We start from the raw sequence: 21,433 nt of genomic DNA, 5'->3' as shown, positions 1-21,433 counted from the left end.
CAATTAAATTAGAGAGTAATTTGATTATATAGATGGTATACAGGATATCAAGCCTATGTGGTTGCATATAATGGTAATGATACCAGTTTAGTATCATTTGACTTTTATTAAGCATTCTTCATAACACCCTTTCCTCTTAGTACTTCTTTTTTGTGCTACTGCTTCTTTGACTAGTGGGTTTCTCCTGATCTGCCAACTAACCTTCTTTTCACGGGTATCTATATATTTTCCATGAAAAGCCTCATTATGGACTCCACTCTCTTTCTCTAATCAGTCCTTTTGATTCCTGGTCAGACTTGTCTTTCATCTCCAAGCCCTTCTCTCTATTCTCAATGTCCCTCCACTACTTCAGAGCCTCATTATATTTTGTCTGTAGAAATGCTGTTTTCTGGAATTTATGACTCCATTGTATTCCCCCAGTTTTACTCTTTCTCTTCCTAGTCTCTATCAGAAAGTAAAGTGGTTTCCTTTCTAACACATATTTAGAAATGTGATTTCCTTTTTTAAAACCTTTGACATTGACTAAAGAATAAAATCCAAACTACCTGGTATATTTAGCACTCTTGCGCAGCCTCCAAACACATGGTGCACTCTCTTCAAAGAAGTAACCACCATCTCCGGATATTTATGACATAGGAGTTTGCTTTGCCCATGCCTTTCCTGTTGTCTTGAAATAGCCTGGTTTAAAGATCAATCACTTTTAATGATGATTTTCAACAGCGACTTCTCTGTGCTGAAATTTCCAAATACAATTTGTTGGTACTGGTCATTTCTTCATTTCTTACAGCCCCCTCTTCTTTCTGAAAATATGATACAAAAGTTGTCAGGCTCATAGGGGAAGAGTTTTAGAGAATTAGAGAAGGTTGATTCAAACTTACCAAATTCTCCTGAAAGGTCAACAAACATGAGAACCAGAAGTTTCTAAAGGGTGGTGACAAACTGTCAAGAGCAAGTTTCACACCTGGGTTGGGGGCAGAGTGGAGTGCTGTGAGCGATTGGGAGGTGATGAGAGGAGGGCGGTGGAGGTAGCCAAGTCTCATAGATGTGAACTGGGGAGGAGTGAGAGTCCTTGGATGGCAGGGTTGGCTGAAGATTTTTTGTTTTGTTTTTGTTTTGTTTTGACCTGTTTCTAAGATGGATGAGACTGCACATGTACAAAAACCAACAACAAGGAGGAATAAGGAGGGTTGTTAAAATAAAGGAGAGGACACTCAGAAAAGCTAATTTTAAGAGAAATTGAAAGTTGATAAGATTCCACAATAATAGGGGAGGGGAAACCCAAAACAAAACAAAACAAACAAACAAACAAACAAACAAACAAACAAAAAACCTCTTAAATTGCTTTAAGGGAGGAGTTGGGATGGAGTTTGACTGAATGGTCCAGTTTTCGGCATGAGGTTCCCAACCTGCACAGTAAAGGTTGAGAGTGCAGACGGTGGATACCACTTTTGATTTCTCTGTATTTTGAGAATCACAGAAAGCATTGTTAACAGTAAAGCTCTGAGGCCCACTGCTCTGGCCAGCTGTGGTCCTTGCCTAGCTGGAGAGAAGGAAGATGTATTGGACAAGTTTGGTACTAGTTTGCAGATCTGTCAAGTTTTATAAGTGAATGCTTATCACATCTAATCAAAAAGTTACATTTTCTGTTTAAGATTTAATAATAACAATAAAGGTCCTATATTTATTTAATTGTACCAGACCTTATTGGGAATTTTGCCCAAGTGTACAATAGCTATAATATTTCCAGGATTTTAGTTGACTTTGCAAAGTGGTTTTTCTTTTAGATGATCACATCAGCAAATTATAGTTTCCTTACTGATTTGAGGAAAAGACCACTACAGTTGCTTAAAAATTGAGTATCTTTCTTTATAGGTATTCAGTGAAAGCTGTGTTACCACACCTTGCCACAATCCATGTACGTGTGTCCAAGCCAGATGCCTTCATCAAGCTACAGATTCTAGAGAGTGAAGAAGTTGTCATTAGCGCCACTGGGAAAGGCCAAGCTATAATCCCAGTATTTAGCTTCTTGGGGAATGAAAAAGTTCTGAGCTCCCAGTGTAAGTTGGTTTTAAAAAAGTATTTACTTATTTATGTATATTTTTATTTTATTAAAAAAATTTTAAGGTTGATATTATTGCCGTTGTACCCCTTTTTGTCACTGTAGCCCATGGATACGCCTTCCCAATAGGAATAAACATTTGGAGGAGCAGAGAACTGAAAAGACTCCACACTGTGATGACACTATTAGCACACAAATGTAGTGCTTTAGATACAGGGAAGTGTCTAAAGCTCTACATACTATAAAACATGCATGGTACCATATTAGTGAGGCCGAGCTTGGGTAAAATTGCAAGTTAAGCAGATTCTTGTGCATTTTTTTAATATGTCTCCTTCTCTCCCATCCTTGGTCCTTCATCCCTGATTACCCCTTGAGTCATTTTCAGTACTCAATTCATATCTGCAATTTTTCATTCAAATCCGCCTGTACAACGTTAAGCATCTCCATGAGACTCATAAAGTAATTTGCTTGCCAGACACAGTTAGGTGTTTATATAAATGAAGTTTAGAATTCAGCTAAGAACTCCGGTGGAACCCTAGGCATAGTTCTGAGCTCCTTCGCTTCTCAGGTACCTCCTTTGGTACCCTGTCGCACAAACTCCGATCTTTGCTTCCTGAACATAACAACACTGATGCTCCCTGTCCGGACTCTCCTTCCTTGTGCAGTTCAGAAGGTTCTCACAGGCAGAAATCTGGGGAAGTGGAGCCATCATCTTGTATGTTTCCCTTCTCTGAAGGACCAATCCTGGACTGTCTATTGCCCAGTGACTGCAAGCAGTTGATTTATATATTGTGTCCAATTTTATCATTTTTATGGTATGAGGATAATCCAATGCCCATTATTATGTCCTGGCTGAAATTGGAATACCTCTGTGTTCTTCACTTATGTTCCCTCGATACACATTTAATGAATTAATAAATGATATTCCGCACATTTTTATTTTTATCCCTCCCAGTGATACTCATTGTTAATTACAAAATAATGAATGTAGAAATTAAAATGAAAGTTTTTAAAAGGTGTGATAACATATACACATTTACTATAAAACACTGAAGCTGTCATATTGTGTGGTATTGGTGTCACTGGAGTGGCACAGAATGAACGAGAAGTCGTTGAACTGCTGTGCATTCTTTCAGCAGTCAGCGGTTGCTCAGAAGATGCATTGCTCTATGCAAGTCAGATACTGTTATAGTAAGTTTCTGTAAGACCAGAATATTTCCAAGAAGCCAGTTGGTTTTTATCTCATTAAAACAAAACAAATTGACTTTCCTTTTGAATGTCTTATAAAGGGAAATAACTAAATAATACAGTCAGTAATAACTGTGCATTTCACATATTTTAACTTAAGCATAATATTTTTTTCTATCCAGCTAGCAAGCAAATTCTTTTACTTCATACTCCAACCAAGAAAGATCAAGAAATTTATGCGAAGAAGAAATTAGCCCAGGGAAGCCAGAGATCCAATAAAGGTAGACCTGGAAGTGCACTAGCAGATAGTGGTCAGATTATTTTGGAAGAGGAAACTGGCAATACGCCCGCCCTAGATGAAAATGTTGTCATATCACAGCAGGTATACTTACATTTAAATGAAGTATTCAATTGCACTGCTCCTAAAAATCTCACATAAATTCTCTTCCTAAAAATTGTCAATATATAATGCCCTGTTTATGCACTGTCATGGGTGGATAATCAGAATTGACTTGGACATTATTGAAGGGGGGTTTCTCTATGCCAAATATTTTAAATATGTGGCAAATTCAATCTGTACACTGACCCTATAGTGTAAATATAATTATCTTATGCTACATATGTGGTTATCTTAAGTTATAAAAGGCCTCATAACTTTTAAAAGGGTCACATATTAATAAAAACTGAGTTGTACAATTGGGAAGAGACACAGTATGTGCACACACTCAGAGGCATGCCAGCAGAAAAAAAAAACTGAGTTGTATATCTTGTTAAAGAAATGTAAAACAATGCATATAATTTAAAGCAATGGAAAAAAACATGGCCTACCCATTGAAAACTAAAAAAAGAAAAAAATGAATTCCAATACGACAGAAATACAATAAATACAAATGGATTATTAATAAGCTGAAAAGATAAATGTTTAAATTTAGATAAAATCAGGATCCGTAGAAAGTTTAAAGCTGAAAAAAGAGAGAGCTGTGATGATATTTTAATATCTCAATACACAATTAATGAGATGTTATAATAAACTAGAGGCCCGATGTATGAATTCATGCACCAGTGGGGTCCCTCAGCCTGGCCTTGGGATCAGGCTGAAACCAGCTCTCCAACATCCCCCAAGGGGTCCCAGATTGCAAGAGGGCACAGACCAGGCCGAGGGACCCCACCTGTGCACGATTGGGGCTGGAGAGGGATGCATGATTGGGGCTGGGGAGGAATGTGGAGGTTGGCCAGCCAGGGAAGGACTGTAGGAAGGCTCCAGGGTATGTCCAGCCAGTCTTGTTCAGTCCTGATCGGCTGGACCCCAGCAGCAAGCTAACCTACCAGTTGGAGCATCTGCCCCCTGGTGGTCAGTGCATGTCATAGTGAACAGTGGAGTGGCCTTAGCATATCATTAGCATATCATGCTTTGATTGGTTGAACGGCTGATGGGATGACCGGATACTTAGCATTTTAGGCTTTTATTATATAGGATAAAAAGCAAAAATGATTAGAACTACAGAGAAAAATTAATGTTAACAATTAGTTAAGATTTTAATACAAATCTCTCAGCAACTGATAGATCAATCTGAAAAGCAAAACACTTATTATCACTAGGATTTGAAAAATGTAGATATGTGTAAGCTTAACCCTTTAGACATCTATATGAACATCTCCCCTCATAAACAAGAAAAATACTTTTTTCATAGCACAGAAAGCCTCAATAAAAAATCAAACTATATTATATAGATCAGAACAAAATTCAGTAATATAGAAATTAATAAACAGCCTAAAATTCCATAAATGTGGAAACAAAATAAAATATACTAAATAATTTTTAGTGAAAACAGCAAAAAGAAGTTATGAAATACAAGGAACTCAAAACAATAAAAAGCTTCATATCAAAATTTGTAAGTCACATCTAGAGTTGCATTTAGTGAAATGTTGACTTTTAAACTAATTCACTAGAAAGCATGAAAGGTTGAAAAATGAGCTAAGCTATAGAAACAAAAAATTAGAAAAAGAGCCAAAGATTAACTCAAAGAAAAAAACTTTAATAACATTGAGAACAAAGTTTTAAAAGATTAACAAACCCTAATTTTTAAAAGAATAATACAGTATTCATGCTACTTATAAAACCAATTAAGAAAGAAAATATAAATAAATCAAATATAGAAAAAAAATAGGCTGGAGATACAACTCCAAACAACTTTAAAAAAAAGTATTATATACAACTTTAACAAATTTAGTATGTAAAAAAATATGATAAATTTCAGGGGGAAATGGAGGAATGGTGAAGCTGCTTCACTAGGAAATAGAAAATAATAGAAGAATAATACTATCTAATAATAGAGAGACATGGTAATTAACCATAACTTCACTACACTTCCCATTGGCTAATCAGCAAGATATGCAAATTAACTGCCAACCAAGATGGCGGCCGGCAGCCATGCAGCTGAAGCAAACAGGAGGCTTGCTTGCTCCAGTGACGGAGGAAGCCAAGGTTCCCCCCCTGCCACAGCCCAGCTCTGAGCTCCAGATGCAACAATGTTGCAATTATAGAAGCTAAACTAACCCCAGAAACCTGCTTTCAGCTGCTAGCGGGCTCAGAGCTTAGAGCACCAGTGATGGTAACAGAGTTTCAATTATAGAATCTAAACAAACCCAGATACCTGCTTTCAGCCAGCCACAGCCTCAGAACTGGAGCCAGCTCTCAGCTCCAGTGACAGCTATAGAAGGTAAATAAATCCCAGAATAAAAAAAAAAAGAAAAAAAGGAGAGGTTGGGAGCTTCAGTCACCCGCCAGCCTGAAAACAGCCCTCAGCCCCTCACCAAGACTGGCCAGGCACCCCAGTGGGGACCCCCACCCTGAAGGGGGTGTGACCAGCTGCAAACAGCCATCATCCCCTCATCCAGGCTGGCCAGGCACCCAAGCGGGACCACCACCCTGATCCGGGACACCCTTCAGGGCAAACCAGCCGGCCCCCACCTGTGCACCAGGCCTCTATCCTATATAGTAAAAGGGTAATGTGCAAACTGACCCTAACAGCAGAAGGACTGGGAATGACTGGTCACTATGACACACATTGACCACCAGGGGGCAGACGCTCAGTGCAGGAGCTGCCCTCTGGTGGTCAGTGTGCTCTCACATGGGAGGAGCTCTGCTCATCCACAAGCCAGGCTGATGGCTGCCAGTACAGCGGTGGTGGTGGGAACCTCTCCTGCCTCCTCAGCAGCGCTAAGGATGTCCAACTGCAGCTTAGGCCTGCTCCCCGCTGGCAAGTGGACATCCCCCGAGGGCTGCCGGGCTGCCAGAGGGATGTCTGATTGCCATCTTAGGCTCAATCCCCCGGGGAGCAGGCCTAAGTCAGCAGGTGGTCATCCCCTGAGGTGTCCCAGACTGCGAGAGGGCACAGGCCAGGCTGAGGTTCCCCCCCTCCCCACCCCCACCCCAGTACACAAATTTTTGTGCACCGGGCCTCTAGTAATTAATAAAACTGAATTGATAATCAAAGTCTTATCTTTCCAAAAAGCCTAGGCCCAGATGGCTTTATAGGTTAGCGCTAACAGACTTTTAACTAAATTGATCTGGAAAACTGAAAACAATACAAACTTTCCAATCTTTCCTCTGAGATTAATGTAATCTTAATTAAAAACTGATAACTATAACAAAAGTAAAATTAATACAATTTATTTATAACATGGGTAAAAAATTATAAATACTAGAATATATCATGGCAGGTACTGGTGGGGATGCGAGGATAAACTTTTATAGACTGTGGTGTTACAGAATTTGGGGGAACATCTGATAGTATTTAATTAAATTATGATTGTATGATTCAGAAAAAATAGGCACTTATTATATGCCTAAAATAATACGTTCTTAGGAACATGTGTTTATTCTCATTGATTTTGCTTAAACATTGCATTTTATTTCAGACTTACAAGTATATTATACAGTGTTTGGTATTATATAACAGTTGGCCTCTCACTGAAAATCAACAGGTGTTTGTTCAAGCACTAAAAGAGTTGGAGAAAAGTGATATCAAAGGTATGTCAGTCTAATTATTATTTATGCATTTAGTATTTCATATAAATATTTAATGGTAATTTTATCATGTAATTATTAAAACATTATCAACTCAAAATGGATTGAAGACTTGATCATTAGACTAGAAACCATAAAATCCCTGGAAGAAAACATAGGGAGTAAGCCCCTTAACATTGGTCTTGGCAATCATTTTTTGGACATGATACCAAAAGCAAAAGTAAACAGGTGAGACTACATCAAATGAAAAAGTGTTTCCACAACAAAGGAAACCACCAAAAAAATTAAAAAAGCAACTCATGGAATGGGAGAAAATATTTGTGAATTATATACCCGAGAAAGAGTTAGTGATCTGAATATATAAAGAACTTATAAAACTCAATGGGAAAAAATCTGATTGAAAATGGGTAGAAAAATTGAATAAACATATTTCCAAAGAAGACATACAAATGGCCAACAGGTACATGAAAAGGTGCTCAACATCACTAGTCACCAGGGAAATTCATATCAAAACCACAATGAAATACACCTCCCACCTGTTAGAGTGTCTATCATCAAAAAGACAAGAAATAACAAGCGTTGGCAAGGATGTGGAGAAAATGTAGAAAGTATATTGATGTAGCCACTATGGGAAACAATATGGAGTCACCTCAAAAAATTAAAAAGACACCTGCCATATAATCCAGCAATTCCACTTCTAGGTACAAATTAGAAGGAAATAAAATTACTATCTCAAAGAGATCACTGCACCCTCATGTTCATTGCAGCATTATTTACAATAGCCGAGATATGGAAACAAGATAGGTGTCCATCAATGGATGAATGAACAAAGAAACTGTGGCATACATACACAATGGAACATTATTCAGTCATGAAAAGAAGGAAAACCTGCTCTTTGCAGCAATAAGAGTGTACCTTAAGGGCATTATGCTAAGTGAAATAAGTCAGACGGAGTAAGACAAAAGCTGTATGGTCTATTTTATATGTGGAATCTGTAGAAAACAGAGATGATAGAAACAGAACTGATTAGTGGTTGCCAGAGAAGGAGCAAAAGGGTGGAGAAAATGGGTGAAAGTGGTCAGAAGGTATATTAGTCCAGGGGATGTAATGTATAGCATGATGATTATAGTTAACAGCACGGTAGTATATATTTTAAAGTTTCTACAAGAGTAGATCTTAAAAGTCCGCATCACAAGAAAAAATCTGTAAACTATGTGAGGCGATAGATGTAAACCAAACTTACTGTGGAAATGGTTTCACTGTATATACATATCATTATGTTATACATCTTGAACTAATACAATGTTATATATCTATTACATCTCAGTAAAACTTGACAAAAAAGCATTGAAGACTTATGTCCATACACAAACCTTTGCACCGATGTTTATAGCGTCCTTATTCATAGGGGCTTCACGTACATTGACACAATTAATTCTCACATTAAACCCATGAGGTAGATGCTATAAGTAATATTTTACAGATGAGAAAACTGAGGCACAGACTGTTTAGTAACTGTTTAGTAACAGCTAGTTACTGCCATAGCTAGGATTTTGAATGGGAATTAACTGTTCAGTGAAAGCTTTTGAACAGGGAAAAAATAATTTACAGTAGTACCAGTTTCAGATCTTCATTGTGTCCTCAACAAATGCCTTTATTGGGGGAACTGCCTGTATTTTTGTAGTGAACATAAAAGTTTGTATAAATTATTTTATTATATTTTTCCTTAGGATCTTTTAAGCTTCTCAACTACAAGTTATTCAGCAAGATGGATTTCCAGTAAACAAACCACTCTAACAAACTGCCATATTTAATACATTTAGGTACATTGATGAATAAATGTTAAAAATTATAGAGGAAAACCAAAGAAAAATATTGATAACTGAAATGGACACAGTGGCTTAATTCATAAAATAGAATGGTGCAAAAACATAGAATTAGATAATGGTACAAAATTATAATATGAATTAAGTTTTTCAAAGGAAGTCAATATTAAATAAAGAAATGCAGCATAGCAACTAAACTGCCCTGTGTTGGCTACCTGAACCTGGGTTATTGGCCACCTGTAAAATTAGAATGATAATTCCTATCTTTTAAGGTTGTTGTGAAGTTTCAAGATAATATGCATATATTTCCTAGAACCTAGTAGCACTAAAAAAGGGTATTATTAGTAGTGTATTTTCCAAGTAAAAAATAAGTCTTCAGAATTAATTGTCTTCTTTTCTGACATCACATTTGACAGTTTTATGAGCAAATGAGCAGCTGCTAAAATTAAATTACACCTTGCATTGCATAATACATTTGTTGCTGAAAGCAGCAAGCAAAGAAATTCAAAATTGAATTGTGTTTAAAATGAAACTAGGAAAATTTTCTATTTGAAAGAATATGTGGGTTAATCTTTTTGAAAGTTAAGCATGCAGCTTTTGGATTTAGAATAATATCTCTGATATGTTGATAAATGTGAACTTTTAGGTCACTAATTTGTTTAAAACATATCAATATGTCAATTTCTATGAGCAATTATATTTACAACTCAGAACCTACAAACTTTAATTTTAAGGTATGATATATTTTAGAAAAATTAAGTTGCTAATTTTTTCTGACTATAACTAAGCTTACTTTTTAATTATGAATAATTTATATCAAGAAGAAATTGGTCAGGCATTTTGTTTGTTAATATATTGGTGACCCAATTTAAAATTTTAGGTACATCCTATAAGGACACATATGTAATATGTTAATCGATAAAGAAGTTTTTAAAAAATAAATAAATAAAATTTAGGTACATCCTAAAGTCAATGGAAATCTTGGCCCATTAACTTATTTAAACTCAACAGTTACTTTCTATGAAAAATGTGGTACATAATTTAATGCTTTTCAAAAATTTACACTTTTATTATGCATGATAAAAGGTAAGGCTTGAAATAAAGTGATATACATGCAACCTAGGATATTTGTATCATAAATCTGAATTTTAGAAAGCGTGGCCTCTGGTTAACATGAGGCAACAGTGCCACCTTTAGTTACAATTCTATACCTACGTTTTGGTAAAAATTGCTTACTGAGACAGCTCTCACTTAAGAAAATCGGAATTGGAGAGTCTTGAGCTGGTAGTACTGTACTTAGTAATATTATCTGCTGTGATATGTAATTAGTGGTTTTGCAAAAAGCACATATAAACTTTGTTATTCTCAGTTCAGGACTATGAAGAAACAAATCAATTTTTATATGTATATTCCTGTTTCTATTTACCAAAATGATTGTGATTGGTAAATGTATACTTTGTCTTAAACAAGTATGCTAGTTTGGAAATTACATTAATGTTTAAGTCCCAAGTAGTTTTAGCTCCTGGATATCTATCTATCTATCTATCTATCTATCTATCTATCTATCTATCTATCTATCATCTATCTATCTATCTAAAAGGCTAATATGCAAAGTGTCCCCTCAGGAGTTCTACTGGGAGACCGGGAGTTCGATCGCTCACTATGACATGCGCTGACCACTAGGGGGTGGTGTGGAACATGGCAGGTGACCAGTGGTGGCAGCGGGGCACTGAGGGAGTAATGGAAGGAGGAGGTGGGGAGGCAGGGAGGTAGGAGAAACCGCACGGTGGCTGCACGCAGGTGGCAAGGGAAGGAGGAGGCACGGAGGTAGTGGGGGGGGGGGAGACCATGTGGTGGGGTTGCGCAGGTGGAGAGGCGGTGAGGTGGGGAGGCAGGGAACCTTATAGGCCCTGGTCACTGGCCAGGCCTAGGGAACCTATCCATGCACGAGTTTCATGCAACCGGGCCTCTAGTATAAATATAAGCATTGAATTTTAATAAAAAAATCAAAATTACATTCCTGTAATAAGTGTTATAATTCACTGAAGACTTCTGTCTATTGTATCCTGGATATGTGAAAGATAATGTAAGGGGATATCTAAAGGCATAATGCTAAAGATCCTTTCAAGCTCATTTTATCAACAGATCCGCCCTGGGCGGGTCCTCTTCGCAAGGGGTATATTAGTTTATTTCAGTGGTCATTTCCTCTTCAGCTCTTCTAATTACATGAATACACAATGTGGGGGTGGGGTCACATTTTTCATAGTTTTTGAGTCAGTAGGATACTTATTCCTACCTCTTACTGATATATATACTCCCAACACAGGCAGATTCCCTATAAAGCTTTACCTATGAAAATTAAACTACCTCATAATGAGCACATACTATAAGTTCAGCATTATAGTAGGTGATACTAGGAATTTAAAATGCAGTGTATAATGATATTCTGGCCTTTGGAGAACTTGTAAATCATGGGAGAAAAGGTTACCATGCTGTATGCCATTAAAATGTGAAAATTGTTTTAGTCTATATATTAACAACGTAAGGAAAGAAGATGGTACACACCTGCTAGGTGGCGGACACTCTAGTAGATGCTCACTTATGTGAACTTGAATATTAGAATATGGTAATTTGAATAGAATCCAGACACTGAGACCTATGGATAAGAAAAAAGAGTTCCAGAAATACCTAATGGGCAGCCTGATAATTCACGTCATCTGACATTTGTTAACATCTTAAAATCCCAAGGCATACTAAGTATGATCCTATTTTTAAAAGATTATTTTAATCCCTGTAGGCTTGATGTCAGTTTCTCCCTTAAACAGAGGAAATTTAAACTCAAAGAATGTAATAAACCTGCCAGAGTTAACCTATCCGCTGGCTAATCAAGGATTCACCTCCAAGTCATTTGACTATTTGGCTGAAAGATTTTCTCTAGTACAACACTTCTCAGCAGCTGGAATTGCTGGAGAAAAGCAAGTCGCCCCTGTAAATGCATGGTGCTTACACTCAGTCTCTTTGCCCTCACACCGGAGGGTCTGCCCCCTTTTTGAAAGTACCTAGTAACTGGCACCAAGTATCTGATAAGATCTGGATGCTTTACACTTTCTATTTTACTTTGCTACTGGATTGACTTACAAGACTTTTTGAAAGGGTCAAACATGTCCTTTAAACTTGTATTTGAATTCCGATTCAATTCTTATCATTTGGGAGAGTTACGTAACCTCTCTGAACTTACCCTCACTGGATGCTTCCCGAAATAAAAGAGAAAGAAACATAGTAGGGATTCAACTAAAATTATTTGCTCCCCTGCTACTTGGCTATTTCGTTCTTAGAATCAATAGAACATAAAAGGCAAACAACAACAACAAAACCCCTCTTGTTGAGAAAAGGTAATGATGCCTCTTAAATGTAAACCAGTGGTTTTTCTAAACGTGGTCCTTGGACCAGCAGCCTCAGCACCCCTGGGAACTTGGAATGCAAATGTGGGGCCTCTACCTCAGACCTACCAAATCAGAAATGTTAGGGGTTCTACCGAGAATCGGTTTTTAAACAAGCCTTTCTGTGATTTTGATGCAGGCCAACATTTCAGAACCAGGCTTGCGAAGAAAAATCCAGCCTCCTTGAATTCTAAATCATTGGTCTTCCTTTTAGCTCATCCTTTCGCAACACTTGTTTCTAGCAAAAGGGAGTATTGAATCCATTGCTTAAAGTGTGTTTCTCCAGGCCATTTGAATCAGAAGCACTTGAGGTAGTTTTTAAAGTTGTACATTCCTGGGCCCATATCAGACAAAGCCTTTGGAATCTCTAGGTAGGGCTCCAGTATCTACTTTTTATAGCTTTCTGGGTGATTCTTTTGTTCACTGAAATTGTGAATCACTGCATCGCTGTAACAGTTGAAGCTGGGAATTTAAAATGCCATGCATAATGATATGTTGGCCTTCATATTAAGTAATACTTTATACTTAGCATTACTGGGTAACAGTTGTCTGGCAGCTCGGGTGAAAAGAATGGGTTCTTCTACCCCAGTTTTTGTGAGGTCCTTTTATCCAGCACTGGCCACAAGAAGAGCTCTGTAATGTAAGTAACTCCTGACTTTGCCAGCCTTGAAATCTCTGGGAGCTGGATTTTACGGGAGCACGAAGCTGAGGTGGTGGCAGTGGCCACCGAGACTGGAGACAGCCCAGTTGTTTCATATGGGCTTGGGATGATGAGCTGGTGCTATGCCACCTTTATGTAACAGAGGCAGCACGAGGAGACCGAAATCCATGGGCTCCTGTTTCTGTACAAGCAGTGTTTCTTCAATCGCAAAGTTTTTGGTTGACAAAGGACACCAAAGAATGAAGGAGAAAATGTATTGTCTGCAGCCTCTTACCTTTTATCCTGGGTTTCTAATAAAACGTGGTTTTACTGCGTGGCTTCTGATAAATATCTTTGTCCTTCTTCACTTGATACATTTTCAATGGCTTATCATCTCTACCCATATGCTCCATCCTCCTCTAACCTTATCTTTTTTTTTCTGTGGTCTCTTATTTTTATTTATTTATTTTTGCTTTTCTGCTCACAAGTTAAATCAGTCCTTTTTGTTGTTGTTGTAGTTGTGGTTCTACTCATCACACTTAAGTGCTGAGCTACTTAGAATAGAATCTCACTTACCTCCACCGAGTTTTTTGCAATTCCATGCATTTGTGACAGGGTCTCTATAGAGAACTCTGAGAGACCTGGCCTGTGTGAATTCGCCATTCTCTCAGGATTCTGCCTCAAACAACAAGCAGAGTTAACTCAGGAGGTTCAGATAAGAACACAAATCCAGGAGAATAATGGAAATGACAATGTAAGGACTCCAAAAATTAGCTCTTCCATAAAAAATCAACAAAAAAATGTGGCAGAAATAATCAGAATCAACATTTTCAGAACTCTGGAAATTGACAAATACTTTATTCAAGAAAAACAGCCAAATCTCTTTAAGAGCAGTGAGCTTTATGGTACTTTCATTTGCCCCCATCTCATCCCCTGGTCTCCAGCTCATTAGTAGCCTTGAAAACTAACAGCCTGTCTGCCTGGTGGGTTAGTAGCCACCAGAAAGAGTAGAATGGAAGTGGATCTCTTTTAAAGTCTCATTCCAAAAAATAAAACAAAACAAAACTGAGAAAAATTGTCACCAACAATTCTGCCCTTTGAGAAATATTAAAGAAAGTCCTTCAAGCTGAAATAGAAGAATACTGGGCAGTAAATTGTATCCACATGAGGTAATAAAATACACCATAAGAAAAAATTTAAAAATACTTAGAGATGAATAAAAAATATAACAAAACTAATGAAATGCAATGATACCAATGCTGAGGAAATTTGTAGCTATAGATGCCTATATTTAAAAAGAAAAATGTCCCTAGCTGGTTTGGCTCAATGGATAGAGCATCAGTCTACAGACTGAAGGGTCCCGGGCTCAATTCCGGTCAATGCCCAGGTTGTGGCTTACTCCCCTATAGGGGGTGTGTAGAAGGCAGCCGAACAGTGATTTTCTCTCATCATTGATGTCTCTATCTCTCTTTCTCCCTCTCTCTGAAATCAATTTAAAAAAGAGATATATTTAAATAAAAATAAATAAAAAGTAAAATTATCTCAAATCAGTAACTTAAACTTCTACCTTAAAAAATTAGAAAACTAGGAAAAAAAGTAAACACTAAGCCCAAACTAAGCAAAAGAAAGGTAATGATAAATATTAAAGCAGACATGAATCAATTCAATATTGTTCTGGAGATACTAGTCAAGGCAATTATGCAAGAAAATGAACTGAAAACATCCACATTAGAAACTAATTACATAACAGTGATGGTGTATAGCCTTATGGATATTTCAGAACCCACTGATTTATATCCTTTAACGGTGAGTTTTTAGTATGTGAATTATTTCTCAATTTTGTAAGAGTCACAGATTTTTACAAAAGATCAATTTTTTTGCTTGTTTAAAAGAGAACCCAAATGCCTTAGACTAACCACTTTTTCTTGAATTGCTCCCTTTGTTTCTACATGACATGATTTTATTGTTCTATCATGACTCACTGGTTTCCATTTTATGTCTCCCTAGCTCATGGAGAGAGACATGAGGAATTAATTTCCTTGGGAATCCCAGATTCCCATTTTATTAGTGAGGGGCAAAAATCTTCAGGAACATCCAAAGGAACAAGGAAAGGCAAAGAAAAGTCTTCTGAGAGAGAAAAGACAGCCAAAGAAAAACAAGCACCTCGCTTTGAGTCTCAGGTGGGTGTGGCACTTTTTCTTATTGGAGTTACTTAATGCATTTAGGTTCATCGGGTCCCTCCTTGCCCATCAGGTCTCTGCTGAAGACAAAACTGTGAGAAATTCCACCTCCTTGTTTTCATCAGCCATCTAGATCGCTTAAGGACATTCCTTGAACACCTCCTGCAAGCAACCTTCCCTGAGTTAGTATCAAAAACCATTAATTTAACTTTTAATATGTAAAAGTTTTTTACATATTTGGGGCACTTGGGTTTCTAATATTACCCTTACACATATCCCACTCTGAAAAAATTTACAGTCTGATGGAGGAGACGATGCAGTGGTAGAAAGCATAGGTCCCTTATCTAGCTGCTTCCTAGAGGAGCAGAGCCCTGAACTGAGTCAATGAACAAGGGCATGCTGGGGCAAAATCTAACAATTTTCTTAAATTATTAAAGTATGAGATATGAAGCAGGAGGGGTAAGTAAGTATCAGATGGAGGAGAGCCTTTAAGCCTCATTAGAAGCTGGGACTCTTTTACAGCCCAGGCATCCTTAACCCATATTCCTTCCAGGCCAGTTAGATAATTATAATGATGGGGATAAGAAAGATGTGGGTGAAAAATTTGAGGAGTGCAAGCACAGGCTTAAAAACATTCAAATTCAAGTTATTTGAACACTAACCTCAAAACAAAATACCTATGAGGAAGATCTCTTTCCATCATTTGTGATCATTGTTTAAGCTAAGCAGGGCTTGGAGGTCAGGGGTTTAAAATGTGTATTGCCATGGTCAGATTTACATTGCAGATCCCTGATGACTTTTAAAGGTATGCATTTTAAGGGTGAAAGAATAGAGATGGGGAAACCATTCAGGAAGGTACCGCAGTGCTCCAGGTAAAAGAGTGTCAGATGTATTAGGTACAGGCCAAAGAAAGGAAGAGTAGGGCAAATCAAGGAATATCTAGGAAACACACAGGCTACGTAGCTATTCATCCAAAGTAGAAGATAAGGAGCCAGAAAACATGGAGGCTATCTCCCAGGTTTCCAGGTGGATTAACTAAACAGGCTGTTAGTACCACTAGTAAAATGGACACGAAAGAAAAATGAACAAATTAGGAGACGATGACTCAGTTGTCCCAGACTCCACTTGCATCTCCAAGATTTCATTTCTTAGCTGTTGGAGTCTACACTCCGCAACATTGAGAAGTAAATAAGCCATATCTGATTTCCACTGGGGGCAGGAGGGTGGCCCTGAGGCTGCGGCTCTTCTGTTTGTGTCAGAAGCCCAGCGGATGCAGCCCATCCCCAGTCCATGTCAATGCAGGAAGAGGCGAGTGAGTCACCGCTGCTGAAGTGGTTGCAGCCTGCCTCCCACAGTGCAAACATCTTATGGGAAAGCAGAGAAGCAAGCAACCACTTTTCACGTGCTCACCTCCACATTATTGGGTGGTAAGACACATTAGTCTACAAAGAGGATCTCAAACAAGCAAAATAACGTGTAAATAGACCAGAAAGGCAGCAGGCATTTGAAGTAGCACTGTAACTCTCCGAGCAACTATGGTTTAAGTATTGGGGCTTTGAAACAGCACTTCTGCTTTGCCAGGACTTACAAAAGTGAGCATTCCTGCCCTATTTTAAAAGTACTGTGAACTTTGTTTCAAAGGTTGTTCTTGGCAATCAGAATGAAATGGTTTTACGTTTAGCTCAACGTAAGTCTAGTTCTTGAATATCTTTTTTTTAAAAAAAGGTATCTGATAGTGGCTTGTTCAAACAGAGAATTGTTAAACAAACCATTGTAACTCTGAAAAAGGCAGTGCTCAATTAGAAGAGCAGAGTTTTCCAGGAAAGGGAAGCCACGCTGTAGATGAAGATGAAGATACAGGAAACAAAGCCTCTTTCATTACATAAATAATTGAACCACAAATTTTGGAGAGTCATTCTACTTTTTTACCAAATCATATTAATTCATACTTCAAATGTGAGGCTAAAATGTTCCAAAGAAAATAGACATTCCCAGGACAAATGAGAAATTGAAGATAAAAGCACGGAAGAAGGGAAATGCCGTTCTGCCGATATGGGCCATGTGGGTGTCTGGGCTGATAAGGAGCTTGGCTCTGAACCTTCTTGGTAGACTGACCACAAGTGGGCAGGTCCCAGTGAGACATCTGAGGCTCGTCCAGTTTCCCTTAAACGAAGTACTGCTAACTTTCTCATCCCACTGACGGGGTCCAAACTTGAGCTGGTGGTTAGGTTGGTGGACTTTTCTCCACATGATTCAGTGAGAAGAGTCAGTCAGAACAGGAAGTGGCAATGAAAGCTGAGTAGGCTGTAAGCAAAGACAGAAACACACAGGAGAAAAAGTGTTTATCTCTTCAACCAGGAAAGATTGTGAGCATGAGTACTGATGACAGAATTTGGGTGTTAGTTTAAGCCTTAGGAACATCTGACCCAAAGCTCTACATCAGCAGGGTTGAACATTTGACTTTTCATCTTCTAGAGTTTCCTGAGGGAAAAGGAGTGGCTGCCAAGGAGAGAATTATTCCATACTTTTTACTTGAGACAAATTAAGGATGACACTCTTCAGACAGCAGTTAGAGAAATGTTGGCCTTAATTGGCTGCATGAATCCATTAAAAGGAAGAGGAATCCTAATTTGAGCAATCAATGCTGTAGGAACAAGGGGTGTGGTTGCTCTTCAGACACAGCAAAAAGAAGCTGAACTGACTCAGGAGCCAATTCACCAGCTCATTAATTGCATTTGTGGTGTAAACACAGGGGCCATCTGAGCTTTCCTGTTTGGATTGTTTCACGTGTCCTTGCATAAATGTGAAGAACTTCACATAAAATTGGGGTCAGGTGAGGTTTCACAAAATGTCATTGTTGGGACAGTCAAAATGACTGGAGCCATGTGCTTTATGATAGTCAAATGTGGGGACATACTCTTAAGAACAGAATGGGATACACACTGATTATTAAAGCAGCAAGAAATCCCCCACGTCCTACGGTAGCTGCTAGTAAGTACCATGGTAAACAGAGGGATAATGCCAACAGCTTTTGTGTTCAGGAACTATGATCATTTTCTTGCAATCAACTCTTACCATGTGGGAGGCTGCTGTTATAAACGTAGCAGGCCATTAGAGTCTCATCTGCTGCTTTGCAGAGTGTGCATCTGGGAAATAATCTTCCTCAAGTTGGAGGATTGATTCTGCACAACCCCTCAGCATTAGCAATGAATGACTTAGATGTCTTTGGCCGGATGTCCCATTAGAGTGCATAGCAAGCCTGGGCATCGGACGTCATAAGAGTAATATAAGAAATACCATGGCATACACAAGCCTGGAAACCAGCCTATCTAATGATATCAACAGTGCTACAGATACAGAAAAAGGTCTTCTGACAACTATTTTAGCTTTTGTCCTGTAATGCTGAAAACATACCTGTAGATGAAAGTCAAAATGAAAAGCTGGATCAGCTGCAGTTGAAAGGTTGAAGTATGTAGAAAGAAATAAAGAAGAAAAAAAAAGAAAAAACCTTGCAAAAATATTAAGCCAAGAAAAACCAATTCTGCAAACATTAATGATTGGATAAAACTAAAAACTGGCATATATGAAGCCTTACATTCTTTTCAAAATTCTGATGAATATATGTGTGCAGTCTCAAAAATGAAAGCCTGTTCAGTGGCTCCACCGAACTTAATAAGGAATTATGGGATTCAGCAAAAACGTTACCATTGAAATACTCGTGAATTCTGGGGAATCCTAAAAAAGCCAGTGCTTGGACAATTTATATGCTGGGTTCCAAAATTCATATGGAAATTAAGTTTTTATGACATTAATAATTAACTAAGCTTTAGGAACCTTAATATTTTGCTAGTTGGTTTTAGTTGATATTGGTATTATGTTGTTTGTTGTTTTAAAAAGTATTAATGTATATGCCAGACAGTAGGGCACAATCATAAAAAGTAGGGGTGTCCAGACAGCAAACTGAAAACTATCATATTATACTTTGTATTTTTGCTTTAGTCATCATAATCATGTGAAATTTATGCCATCATTGATTTTGTTTCAGACGGAAAAGCTAATTTCTTCTTAAATTTACATTGCTTATGTTTTTACTAGAATTTAGATTATTTTACAATCCAAATGCTGTCTTTTCCTGTAATATCATCTAAACAGATGTGGAATAATAATTTTTTATCTATCAAAGGATGATTACATTTGAAATATGAAAGAATTAGGTACAGTTTTCACTTCAAAGCTTGCTTGTTTCAACAGTTTGGCTCAAAAACGTTGGTGGAGTTCCAATCAACTACTTTTCCCCCTTGAAACTTCAAGACAATGCTGTGTGTTAACTTTTCTAGATGTAGCTCCAGTTTTTTGTTCACTGTTATAAAAGCAATCCTTTTAATTCATTCAGAAAATATTCCTTTCAGTAACAAAAAAAAACTGCTGCAATTTAAAATAGACAAACTTAACTCAATCCATAAATTCGTATGACATGTGGCCTTCCCATACTCCTTCATAGTGTTCTCTTCCCTGATCAAAACTTGATCCCAGAAAAGTTTCTGATAAACTCATATATCCAGAAATATAAAATATAGTACAGTTCATGTATTGTGTTTTAAAAGGAAGAAATTTTTAAAAATCTAATTTTGAGATTTATGTTCTCATCAGATTGTTAGGAGAATATTGTAAGGAGCAAGGAGGTCTTTTGGGGAACATTAAAACCAAACTAAAATTTTATTTAGTGGCCTCCCCTTCTCCACTTCCCCACCTGCGTCATGGATAATTATGGATACCTAACATTGCATCAGTCTTATCTAAAGTGCCTATGAACCACATCAGATTCAAGCCTCTCACTGGATCAGGCAGACACCAATGAGCCTCACTTATCTGGACACTTTTAAGTCCTATGTCAGTGTTCTTCCAGCCTAAGGCGACCTTACAAACCATCAAAATGTTAACTTTCAAAATGAATATATGCCCAGTAAAATATCCAGACTTGAAAATGATCAATTATTCCTGCTTTCATTTTTTCTGAAGAGATGCTGTAAGCCTAACAGTAATTTAGAGATTTTTGTTTAGTGTTTAGGTAAATTTTACATACAGTGAAATGCAACCACCTTAAATATATAATTCAGTGAGTTTTGAAAATTGCATTCACCATGTAACCCACGTCTCAATCAAGATATAGACAATTTCCATATCCTTAGAAATTCCCTCAACCCTCTTTGCAGTGGATTCTGTCGTCCCCATACCTCATCCCAGGCAACAGATGGACCTGTCCTATAACATCATGCAAATGAGTCATGCAAGAAGTTTTCTTTTGTGTTCAATTTTATCTCAGTATAATGTCTATCTGTAAGATTCAGTTATACTGTGATGTATATCAATTTGTTTATTCATCAATCAACAGTTATTTATAGTGTTTCTTTTCTTTTCTTTTTTTTTTTTTTTACTATTATGAAAAAGGCCATAATGAATGTTCTTGTCCAGGTCTTTTTGTGAATAAATGTATTCATTTCTCCTGGGTAACTACCTAATAGGGAAATTATGGATCATAGGGTTAAATCTGAACCCTTTTGAAAGAAGGAAAGCATCTGACCCAAAGGTTTTTCTTTTATTTTATCAGATACCCACTGCACACTCCCAGCAAGAAGACCCAAATAAACCCTATTGGATTTTGAGGGTTGTCACTGAACATAGCGAAGCAGAATATCTTGAAGTGAAAAGAGATACAGAGCGAGCAGATGAGATCCGAGCTATGAAGCAAGCCTGGGAGATGGCAGAGCCAGGAAGAGCCATCAAGGTCTCTTGAGTTTGTGGAGTTGTACTTTTCCTTTCTGTCACTCGGCATGGTTGGAAGAAAGAGCCATGTCGGTGAAACCACATAGTCTTTCCTTCAGGAATGGCATCTGGAACTTTCTCAGACATTGACTGACTCGATGTTAAGACTACATTTGGACACACTGTCCTGATACCCTGATGACTTGCAAAAGCAAAGCATACAATGGTGCCGTGTGTTAACCCAACCTGTGGGTGACCTCATTCTTTTACATAGCCTAGGCTTAATGCTGTCTCTCCTCCCAACTAA

At 37.7% G+C, this 21,433-nt stretch overlaps 1 protein-coding gene and 1 pseudogene across 1 annotated transcript in view; both read left to right on the top strand.

Moving 5' to 3' along the window:
* Positions 1–21,433, top strand: part of ADGB (androglobin) — a 109,029-nt gene that overhangs the window by 70,768 nt on the left and 16,828 nt on the right. The window contains exons 27-31 of the mRNA XM_023750094.1: positions 1,873–2,057; positions 3,430–3,629; positions 7,169–7,280; positions 15,191–15,363; positions 20,972–21,148. Coding sequence (XP_023605862.1) covers positions 1,873–2,057; positions 3,430–3,629; positions 7,169–7,280; positions 15,191–15,363; positions 20,972–21,148 — 847 coding nt within the window. The remainder of the gene's footprint in view (positions 1–1,872; positions 2,058–3,429; positions 3,630–7,168; positions 7,281–15,190; positions 15,364–20,971; positions 21,149–21,433) is intronic.
* Positions 16,731–19,074, top strand: LOC102431214 (annotated as a pseudogene).

The sequence above is a fragment of the Myotis lucifugus genome, unplaced genomic scaffold, assembly GCF_000147115.1.
Source record: "Myotis lucifugus unplaced genomic scaffold, Myoluc2.0 scaffold_11, whole genome shotgun sequence".
Lineage (NCBI taxonomy): Eukaryota > Metazoa > Chordata > Mammalia > Chiroptera > Vespertilionidae > Myotis > Myotis lucifugus.
This window is presented reverse-complemented; position numbering and strand designations above follow the sequence as displayed.